The sequence below is a fragment of the Gossypium hirsutum genome, chromosome A10, assembly GCF_007990345.1.
Source record: "Gossypium hirsutum isolate 1008001.06 chromosome A10, Gossypium_hirsutum_v2.1, whole genome shotgun sequence".
Classification (NCBI taxonomy): Eukaryota; Viridiplantae; Streptophyta; class Magnoliopsida; order Malvales; family Malvaceae; genus Gossypium; species Gossypium hirsutum.
In genome coordinates this window covers 12,194,473-12,206,434 of record NC_053433.1, presented here as the reverse complement: position 1 = coordinate 12,206,434, position 11,962 = coordinate 12,194,473, and the positions used below count along the sequence as shown (strand labels likewise).

General features: G+C 30.4%; 1 protein-coding gene across 1 annotated transcript; it reads left to right on the top strand.

The window, feature by feature from the left end:
- Positions 1 to 3,997: 3,997 nt before the first annotated feature.
- Positions 3,998 to 9,257, top strand: LOC121207936 (uncharacterized). The gene is made up of 10 exons (XM_041078486.1): positions 3,998 to 4,262; positions 5,657 to 5,732; positions 6,430 to 6,542; positions 7,331 to 7,404; positions 7,710 to 7,784; positions 7,955 to 8,173; positions 8,244 to 8,306; positions 8,554 to 8,622; positions 8,790 to 8,835; positions 8,939 to 9,257. The coding sequence occupies exons 1-10, from the start codon at positions 4,253 to 4,255 to the stop codon at positions 9,007 to 9,009; spliced, it is 816 nt and encodes a 271-aa protein (XP_040934420.1). The 5' UTR covers positions 3,998 to 4,252; the 3' UTR covers positions 9,010 to 9,257.
- Positions 9,258 to 11,962: the final 2,705 nt, after the last annotated feature.

The following is an 11,962-nucleotide window of genomic DNA, read 5'->3' as shown; positions in this document are numbered from 1 at the left end:
ACCCAGAACACTTAACCACTGAAACAAATAAATATTTGTATGTCAAATAATTGCAGAAGCAGAAATATTAAATTTGGGGCGTTACATTTATTATCTCCATTAATTGTATATCTATATTTATTATTATTTAAGCTTTTTATTAAGTTGGTGTCACGAGTCAACTAGACACCAATTCGGTTAGAAAAATTACGAAAATATCCTTTCATAATTAAAATAAGTCATATTATTCAATGATACTTTAATCTTTTTATTTAAAAAGAACTAATAAAAATATGTGTAGTTGGTTTTGAATCCACATGAATTGCATTAGTAAAAAAATTTAATTTATCACTCAACTAAAACTTTATTTTAGATATTTTTGTACATTTTAATTTTTTTATGTACACTTTATTACCTTCATCAATTTATTATGCACACATATGTGTTCTGGATACATGGTTTTCACTTTTCATTATTTATTGTATGTTATTTTTAAACACACATTTATGTTCTAAATTTGTGGCTTCCACACGCATTCACGTGTGATAGGTATATTTTTATGAGAATTAAAATAAAAATTTATTGTTGTATTGGTTTATATTTTTACAGTTTTTAAAATTATTAAATTGAAATTTTGTTATTTTTGAGAGGCTAAACTATAATTTTACAATGTATTAACTGATAAATTTATAAAATTTATGGTGTCTAGAATAAAATTTTTCAAATTTTTGGGGCACCCCTTCTCTTCACCCATGACTAATAGTTTCCGAAAGTAAAATCACTACAATTAATAAGTATTGGGTGTAATAGTAATACACATTACACTCTCATAGAAGAATACAAGTTTATAATTACAAATCCAAATATAAATAAAAAAATCATATAAAAATAGCTAAAAAAATCACACTTTATTAACCAATCAATTAATAAAATAAATAAATTAATGACAAGCAAATTCTGTTATCATCGTTACAATGTTAAAGGTTTGGGATTTGACTACTATTTCAAACAAAATCCTAACAATCAAAATTAAATTCTTAATACAAACTAAGCCGATAAAATAACCCAATGAAGTAGAAAAAATAGTTGCTAAATTGGTATAAAAATGAAAAAAAAAACTTTTTTAAGAGAAAAAATGAAAAATAATTTTTTACATTTAAATAAAGGAAACTTTTATTAACATTTATAATACAAAATAAAAAAATAAAATTGAAATAAATAATGAGGATAATGATAAATTTAGCCCCTAATGTTTTTCCCTTTTTCACTTTGGCCCTACTTCATTTTCTTTTATCAATTTGGCCTTCAACCTTTAAAATTTGGTCAAATTATTTTTTAGATGGGAAAATTAACTGAGTCGTTAAAATTTTAATGGCACTGAAGTGGTAACTTATATGACAGTCCACATATACTTCATAAAAATTCAACAAATTTTTTTAAAAAAAGTTATCCATGTCAATAGTGAAGTACATGTAAATTGTCATATGACTATCTCACCAATGCCATTGAAATTACAATGATTTAGTCAACTTTTCTATCCAAAACAAAATAATTTGACTAAAATTTAAAAATTGAGAGTCAAAATGCTCAGTAAAGCAAATAAAATCAAAATAACAAAATGAGTAAACATTTGTCTTTATACGAAATTGACCATATTGATCACTCCACCATTAAATTTAACGAAACGCTTTATTTCTTTTCTATTTTTTTTCATATTTTCCCTTATAACCGAGAAACCTTAGTCATTGCCTCCCTTAAAGATGTTATCATTTCCTCCATCAAACCACTGACATTGAGCTTTGTACAGTTAATAAATGATGTTGAATGATGCTTCTTTTTTCTCTCCCTATTTTTCTTCTCATTTCTTCTCCTTACCCACAATAGCTGCTTTCCACTGTTGTTGCAATGATTGTCTGACGTCTTCTCCTGTGTCAGACTATTGATCCAAGTCACCAAAGTAAAGCTCAAAGCCTCTTCTTCAAATCTATAGGACTAGATTTCTCAAAAAAAAAATCCATCAAAAATTGTGAAGTCACTCCCAAAGCTTTAGAATATTAGTGTTTCAATCTCATAACCTCATCGTTGATATGACTTGATTTTGAGACATCTTTCTACCTTTGAGCTTATTGGTGGTTGTTCGATGGAAGCAATAAAGACATCTTTAAAGGAGGCGACGACTAGGATTTTTAGATTAGAAGGGAGAAGATGAAATGGAGAGGAAATAGGAAAAAAAAGAATAATTTTAAAAACAAATAAAAATGAATTTAAATAGTGGAAGATGTAGATTTAACGGTTGAGCGATCAGTTTCTTTAACGAAGTTGACCAAATTAACAAATTTTTTTGAGGTGACTAAAATATGGACAACTTAATTTTGAAATGATTAATGAGATAGTTTACCATTAAATATATCATGAACCCTAGTATTTGGTTTATTAACCATGGATATTTACCTACTAGTCACATCATTGATTAACTTCAAAAAAATATATTTAATATACCTAATATATTTAATCATAAATAACACAACATAAAAATTAACTCAAAAAATAATTAAAATGTAACCTAGCATGATAAAATTTATATATAAGCACAATAAAATAAGAGAAAAATTTTTAAACTCAACAAATAAGATTAGGGGATAATAAATATAGCGTATAGTACAATATTAAAAAATAAATATTTTAAAAACAATATACCAAATATTACTCATATAAGTAGATGCACACAAATTATTTAAATTTCTTTTCTCTTTATCTGCCCCAAACTAAAAAATGTTAAAATATGTCATAAGTTCTTGTACTATTATTAAATTTGAAATTTAATTTTTATACTTTTATTTTTAAGAATTCAATTTTTCTACTTTTTAGATTTTAAAATCTAAATTTATTTACTGTTAAAATTATTTTATTACATTCATATTCATTATAACTTTATATTTTAGTTATATAAGTCCTAAGTAAGTATTTTTTAATTGTGTAACGGTGAGTATGTTAAGGTGACTCGGATTTCCAAGTGGTTGTGTGGGTCAAGCCTTTGGGCTGTGATATGTATTTGTACTAGTTTTCCTTTAATGGATTAAACTTTCATTTGATAAAAAAAAAGTTTAATGACAAATTTGATCACTAATATTTATATATTTTGTCAAAATAGTTTTGATTGTATTTTTAATATTTTTTTGCCATCAATCTTTTTTTTTCAATCTATTTTCTTTAATAAATTTAATAAAAGTACCGTTAAAAAAGTTAACGAAGATGCTGTGAAATTCATATGTGAAATATTACTAATGGGATGTAATTTATTACTTAGATAACCCGATAAGATAATTGCATGTGAAAAATAAAAAAAATAAAAAAATAATACATTAAATTAAAAAATAAAAAAACTTCTCAAAAGAAAAACATATGAAAGACTAAAATATTTTGAAAGATATAAAAAAAATTAAAACCTTGAATTTATTCATTAAACCTGTTAGAAAATGCAATTTGAAAAAAATATCAAAAGTTGATGATTAAAAAAAACTCAAAAGCAGAATTAGGATCATTTTGACAAAACATACAAATGTTAGTGGTCAAATTTATCATTAAACCTAAAAAATAGATAGTTTTTAAAAATAAATCAGAGTTATTATTTGCAAGTGGGACGATTTTCTATCAAATAAATAAAAATTGAAAATTAGTAGTTTATTTCATAATTGTTATATTAAAATATTTAACTCAAGTTTAATTTTGACAATGTATATTTACTAAAAATGTATAAAATAATATAATATTCCATAAGCTTACCGATTATTTTTGGTTGTTAATTTTATTCAATGACGATATTTTCAAAATAACAGGAAAATATAAAAAGTAAAATTTTTCATCAAAATCTGTAATTTAGTCTGAAGATTCAATTTTCAAAAACTATATTTGATTTATTTGTTTATTATATAATATTTATATAGTTACCAAAAAAGTAAAAAACAATTAAAAAACAAGAAACCTAAATTTTCAGGCTCTACGTTAAAAGAAAAGAAAAGAAAAAACATCCAGTTGGATAATTATGTACTTGGCCCTATTCACTTTCTTTGGCTAAGTGGTCTCTGCAGTGTTCTATTTTGGTTACTTTGTAAATGAGCAGCTGAAATTTCTTTCATGGGGTTTAACGCTTGACTACACATTCCATTTCACCCACACGTTTTTTCATTGTTGCTTTTCTCTTTGGCTATTTTTCTTCTTCAAACTTCTTGTATTTGATCCCTTTGAAACGATAGACAAATTCGTTGCTTTTTCCATGGCCACATGTGAATTTCTCTTTTTCTCTTTCCATGTGATTTTTTAAGTTAAGCTGACCAAGATTTTAATTGTGTTTTGGTTGTTTTTCAAGTTTGGATGCGTAAAGGTTTTTTTTTTTTTTTTTAGTTTTGTTCTTCTGTGTCTTGGTTCTTGAATTAGCTGTTTTTTTTTTTTGGTAATCTTTTGAATTAGCTTTTGCGTATAAGGGAAAGGGTATTTGATTTTTGTTTTGTTAAGAGACTGGGATTTTTTGGAATTGGAATTTGTTACTTGAATTGTAAACATTGTTCTTGTTGGTTCCGAATATTGTCAAAATTCAAGACTGATTGCCATTTTGGGTTATTATTTAACATATATATATATATATACATACATATATGGGCAATTATTCACTTTGCTCTTTGTTTAGCAAGATTATTCTTATAAAATATTTTTAATGCATTGTTTTCTGGATGGAACAGAGTTAACTTTGCTATTCTTTCTTAAAAACTTTAAAACTTATGATTTTTCTTTATGATTCTTGTAGTATGAACAAGATAAAATGTACTATTAAACTTTTTGTTGACAATTTTATCAAAACTTATGATCCATGTCTAAGTTTTATTATCCAATTGTTTTTTCATTTTCCGTTTGTTTTAAACTCTAAATCTTAACCTTTTGTTTTACCGGAGAAGATCAACCCAAATATTTTGTTGCAATGCAGCATGTTTGACACTATAAAAAGCTAGTTCGTCTACCATTTTCTGTTGTCTGAAGTCTGAACTTTTGGGGTAAATATGAAGATTCTAATTTGTGTAAAGTTTCATGTCTCTTGGGGCGCCTTTGGCTCGCATGCATCTTCTGATGTATGCACTGTTGTAAGGCTTGGGTTAGCATCTTCCATCCTTTGCAGGCAATAGAAGTTTGTTTATACTAAACTGCAGTGATAAGAAACCTGTATATTTTTGCCTTTGTACTTCGATTCTGACATGCATGCTCCATGCAGGGAGAACCAGGCATGTTTGATAGTTTCTGATTATGCCACCGTGTTATAGACTGATAAAGCTGTAAATTTGCTTGTAGTAATGTAATGTATCTATGCATGCATGACATGATGCAGACCTTGCAGGGCCACTACATGTGCTGTGCATATTATGATCTTTAAGCCTGATGCTTTGCATTCTTTGCTTTGAGATGTAAGCCATAAATTAGATGTTGGAAATGCTTGTGCGTGATAGATGCATTCATAACTTTAAAAGTCCAGAAAATTTTTTTGTCCCATTATTAATCTGACATGACTTGTCTGATTGTCTCTCCACAAAATCAATAAAGATTTTTAGCAATTAATTATCTTATCATTGCTTGAGAAACTTTCATATATGTATGTATGCACTTTAGTCATGGTAACTTGCTGTTATTTCAGGTAGCTTAGGAGTTCCAAATATTAAAATTCCAAAGTTGTGTTTCGGAAAAGTAGGAGTTGATAATTTCAAAGCTGAATAATGTTAGAATTTGTATAAGGCAAAGACCAGTGCAATATACTTCCCTGGTTAGACGCTTGGAGAAGGCATTCAGCATAGGTTGTAGTCCAACTTTGGAAACCCAGGGTAAGTTACTTTTTCTAATATAGTGCTCACTCTTCTTCTTCGTTTTCTTTCAGTGAATTATCATAATCAAGATCTCTTATTACATATTTATGGCGAGGGATAAGTCCCCACTTGATGTACTTTATTCATTGCACAGTGAGGTATGGGGATATAGAGAGTTGAGACAGTAAACTATTGTGCCTTCACTAATAGTTCTTCTGGTTCTTAAAGAAACACAGCAGTCTCATGAAGACATATTTACTACGTAATTTTGCTCATTTCACATTTAGTAGCATATTCCCTCCTGGATAGCTTTACTAACTAATATTTCCTTAAAAGCCTTTCATGAGTATTTGGTAGATAATTCATATATGCGGAGTTGTGTTTATATGTATAACGAAAGAAATACAGACACTACTTGTGCAGTCGTTTATAAATAGAAAAGTAGTTTTTAGTTTGTTTACATTGGAGGAGAATATGATAGTTTCTATGGTGCAACTTGACAACATCAATTTCTTCTCTTGTTTCAGTTCCATTGTCTACTTAAAGTTTGTCCAAATAGGAGTCTATAGTTCCTTTACAATTTGAGGTCATTTTGACTTCGTTATAGATGTCAGAAATCTTTCATCTGTAATTGTGCTGTAAGGCTTTGGGAGAAAAAGGAAAAGGGTAGGAAAAGAAATACAAAGGCAATGCTTAAAAAGCCGGATGAAGGTCACACTGGTGAGACCTCTGGTTACTGATTGAACAGATTCAACCAGTGGGACCTTCCAGTTTATTAAAAAATAATTTAAAATATTAAATATAATAGATATTTAGTAGAAATATGAATTTTGCTTAATAGTATAGTGCAAGTTCAAGGGGTTAAAGATCCAAATCTCATGGCATACAATAAATTTAAAAATTAAGTTTAAAACCAGTTTAAATGTTTTTTGACTAGTACAACTGGTTTTTGTCTGAATCGAAAATCCCTGGTTTAATGATATATATTGGATCAGATATACCACCTGTTTCCATCAATTGATTTGACTAGCTGACCCAGGTCTCTTAACACTGGTGTAAGGAGGGAAAGAAAATAACCCTGTAACTATTGAATATTGTTTGCATTGTAATAATTTCATGAAATGGTGCAATCCATTTGTGTCTCAACTGCTCAATCTTTCTTCATTCAAGGTTTTCTACATGCTACTGCTTGGGGAAAGAAATATTCTTCCAGATTATTGTTGGTCATTTTATTTACTGACTTGCAGTAACCTCTGTCAAACTTGGAAATGAAGTACCCACTGATTCAAGTGTGTCATTTTGAATATTTTGAAGTTTCTCCATTATCTCTGTTTTCTCTTTTGAGCTTCCTAAACTGCAATGATTTGTTGAAAGGGTCATATTTTATGAGATTTCTTTCTTTCTTATTTTATATATAATGCGTGAAAATCGAATGTTAGGGTGAGAATCTTATTCATTTCTGTCAATTCATGGCTTATATCTACGTCCCTTTGGTTGCTGAACTGCAGCTACTACAAATAATGATTCTAAAGAAACTAAAATGTCTGGTTCGACTAGCCAGCTTATTCCAAATTCATCTGGGGTGAGTTCATGATTGTTTTCTGTAAACCATGAATGCAAGCAATGTATGTTATGCAAAAATCATTATTGCTATTCTTTTTTCACCTTTAAATTAAAAATGTTTTGTCTAGTGGATTTTGAAGTTTACTGCATAGTAGCTGTGAAGACACTATATATCGAAATTGGGGAAAATGAAGTACTTGATTTTTCATTTTTGTGTACTCATCATTTAGAAATTTGGAATAAATATGTGAATCTTTCATATTTAGGGACTTCTATAAATGAATTGAATATCGTACTTTTAGCTTATATTTTTAAACTTTGTAGTTTACAATTTCTAACTGCAGGTGGAATCTTTGGTCAAAGATATATGCAGTACAACTTCCATTGCAGAAACTAAAAGTAAGTGGAATTTATTTTCTTGTGCCATAAATAGCTTGATAATGTGAATGGCTTTTCTACATGAACTGTTTTGTTTTGTATCGAAGCACTGCAGATGTTATAATTGATATACTATCAAAGTCTTTATCTTTCTGTCTCCATTTAGCTTGGTGGATTTTGGCTATACATAGTGGCGGAACTTGGCTGGAAAAAGTGAACCTCCACCTCCAATTTTAAGTCCTCCTCCTGTCAGTGTCAGCACCAATAAAACTGTTGAAGCACCTAAGTCAAATGGGACCGTTTCAACACCTTCATTAGCTATCACCAGACCGCTATCTTCTTCAGGGAGAATTGAATCATTCCTTGATAAAGCTGCAGATGAAGGTTTGGTGATTCTTCAGTCTCCAAAGGTGAGAATCCGAAATTTAGATTCTCCTCTTTCTTTTAACTAATAGAGAGCTAAGATGATAAATCGTGCAGGTAGGTTTCTTCATGAGATCACGAACCATTAAGGTGAAGCATGCTCCACCATCGTGTAAAGAGGTAAATACTTCAATAGATTTTGGTAGCAGTGTTTGTTTATTTTAGGGGCTCATATTTCTTTGTTCTTTTCCTTCAATTTTGGTCATAGCTATCAAAGTGAATTTACTGTTTATTCCTTGTTTTCAAAATGTTATCTTCAACAGACAAAACATACATGAAACCATTGGCTTGGAAGCCATCTCTAGTGTGTTCCATTGGTTCCTTTGTACTCTCAAAGTCTCAATTGTTGCTTTCGTTTATGCAACAGAAGCAAATAGTAAAGGAAGGCAAGGTGCTTTGCTACATCGAACAACTAGGCTGTGAAATTCCGATTGCGGTATAAATCTCAACTTAACAGGAATTACGATGTGGCTTCTGCATGTTAACAAATGGAAATGATTTCACGGTTCACCCTACTTGTCTTTCGAGTTACTTTTCTTGTATGCTTATGTTTATATGATCAATCAATCTGGATTATCTCTAATTCCGATCATTGTTTTACAGTCTGATGTATCCGGGGAGGTCATAAAAATTCTACGAGAGGATGGTGGTATGTCTTTGCCATCTTTCAATACATTTCACCTTGTGTTATTTTACAGTGTCACCCGGTCATTTACTCATTTATTCTTACTTTCTTTGCTTAAATATGATAGATTCTATTGGATATGGTGATGCTTTTATTGCAATTCTCCCTTCCTTTCCTGGGATAAAGAAGCTACAGTAGATGATTTCGGTAATTTGCTTGTTATCCATTGGTCTATCGCCGATATAAGGTTTATGTGCTTTATCATCTTTGAAAGAATGAATACACCTGCCTCTAGCATTTCAGTACATAAGGATTCTGTGAAAGTAATTGTTGCTGATAAAAATATTTGTAGTCTTGGAATTGAATTTTTCTTGTTAGTAATTGAAATGTGGAACCTTTGAACATCATCGGGAATCTACCATTGAACTTCTTACCTTTTTCATTCATTACATTTGCAATGGTTTGATGTTCAACTTAGGAGTCTTGGCAATCCGTGTTGTGTTTCATATATTTTCTAGTGTCATAACTGTTTTTAAGTTATTTAATATTGGTATGCCTTTTGACAAGTTAAATTATGTGTTTTTATATAGATTTTGGCATGTTTGAGTATTCATGTTGTGTGGGTGTCTTCTTCATGTTTTTTTCTTGGTGTCTCATGTTTTATATCATGTTGTTTTAGACATCACACTATTTAGATGCTACACTGCCACTGCAATGCAGTTGCTGTCATTTGGTGTCCTCGTCTCAACAAAAGAACTTTTAAAATTGCCAATCAAAACTAATAATTGACTGCTGTGGAAATATATATATAAAAAAAGTATAAAGAATTTTTTAATTAATTAATAAATATTATTTTGGAAAAAATAAATTTGGGTAGAAAAAGGAGGTTACTGAGTTGCAGTATGCATTACATGAGACTGTTCAGAGTAAAAGGCAGTACATCAGGACGTAACATGTTCAGGTGGAGGAGAATAAAAACTGGAATCCATATTGGCCATGTAGTCTGTGGAGAAACTGGCTTCCCTGTAGATATGAAAGAACCATTCATTCCATGGACTCCTTACTACAGCCAACCTTCTAACACCGCAGAGATTACATTCCACATCAATCTCCTTGAAATCTCTCCCATGTTACAGTGCATCAGGGATTCACTACAACTCAGCTTGTATTACTCACTATATCTGTGCATTCAATCTGTTCCATTTTTACTTTTCAAGAATCAAATAAACCGTAAATTTCCTATTCGGGTAGGTCAGGTTTTCTTTAAAGATTTATTTATCAAATAATTAAGTGGGGTTATTTTATATTTAGGAATTTAATTTTACATTTGGGTGAACTGATTGGGTTGGGCTATTTATTAAAATTAATTCAACCATTTAATTCTATATCTAGAATTGATTAATTAATTAATTAATTCGGTGGGTAATTTAATTGGGTTAAGTTAAATTTATATTTGGGTTGTTTTATATACTGAGTAATTGGATTAGGTATTTATTTAATTTATTTGGTTTGAGTATTCAAAATAGATAATTTAATCAAATAAATTATTTAGAATCGAATAAATTAAATTATTTCTATTTTATTGATTTGATTTAATCGATATTTAGTACATCCCTACCAGCAATCTTAGCATAACCAACCAACCAACCAATTATCACTATTATCTCGAAGAAAACCTCTAGAAATAGCACACATTGATGCTATGTATTTCCACATAAAAATTTAGCTTAACTCTTCCAAGTGAATGTAGCTACCGCCCAATTTGCATTGTTGAATATTGTGATTTAGGACTTGACCAAACTAAAGCTCCTCTCACATGTCTTATCAAGCTTCGGCTTTGTATGATAACATCCATAGCACCCTGCCCTTATCCTCCAAATTCCTCTAATAGATAATCCCAAATAAAGTTTTGCGATCCAAATCATCATATTAAAATTGGATTTCTTTCTTTAAATTAGGTAGCAACTAATTGTGCACAGGAAATTGGAAAAACTTATTAAAGGCTGATGAAGGGATAATCCTTTGTCGTGTTACTTTCTCCAACCGAGTCTTAAGAGCACATGCAATGCAATCTCATTGCAACAACCACAAAATTTTGCAAGTTACATAATCCGTCATTCCCTTCTGACTTCTTTCGAAATTAGTTAATAATCCACAGGAACTGAACTACCAAACATGTTATAGCCTTTGTACTTCCACACCAAACCCCTTGCAGCATCCACGAAAGCTCATGAATCACTAGCCAGAAACGAATGTGCTTCAAATATTGAGAAATCTCCCTTTTCTACCACATACATATACACATGTCACGCCTTGTTCAATCATGTGGGGGACGAATACTTACTATCCTAAGCACCATATATTGATCAACCTTGCTTTCATACTTACTCCAATCCTAATTACCAATGGAATCTAGCCTATCTTTCACACAAGCTTCAACCACAACTCCATCTCCATCAAGGGACTGACTCTGATACTGTAAAGGCCCAATTTATTATATCCACGTATCCAATCGAGCAACCTATGCCTTCCTTCAAGCTCTCCTATATCCTCGACAAAGATTGCAGGCACCAGAACAATTCAATCTATCTATGCTTTTCGGAATCATCTCCGATCCAATATTCACTCCTCAAAACTTTAACCCAAAAGCCCCCTTGTTAGTTACAATATTGTAGCCAAGCTTTAATAAGAAGCTTAATGTCCTAGTTTTAGTATTCCAACCCCACCATTTTTGATAGGTTGACAACAATCATTCCATTTAACCACTGTAGGCTTATTCATGTTATTGATCCACCTCAAATGAATTTGCGAATCATCTTCCCAATTTCTTTGCATATCCCCACAAGGATTAGGTCTCATAAAGTAGTTAGGAAAGAACATCAAAACGAATTTGGCTGAAGTGACTTTGTCAGCTATAAATAAAAATTTTGCATCTTATCCATTCAAACGTTCCGTATCCAACAAAAAATTAAAAAGTGCTTCTTGTAACATGCTTATGAAATAAATACATACCAAGATACATACTTAGATTTGTCTGAAATCCAAGATTATTGCTAGTTGTCGAGGCAAGTTTTGGAAGAAGTAACTTGAGAAGTGACGACTACACTTAGTATTGTGCCATGCATATAACTTGCCTTATTTGTTGGCATGT

Excerpts from the sequence above, each read along its gene's own strand:
- LOC121207936 (XM_041078486.1), top strand. Across the intron at positions 8,174-8,243 it reads TGATTCTTCAGTCTCCAAAG|GTAGGTTTCTTCATGAGATC; the intron begins GTGAGAATCCGA and ends TAAATCGTGCAG. Across the intron at positions 8,623-8,789 it reads GCTGTGAAATTCCGATTGCG|TCTGATGTATCCGGGGAGGT; the intron begins GTATAAATCTCA and ends ATTGTTTTACAG.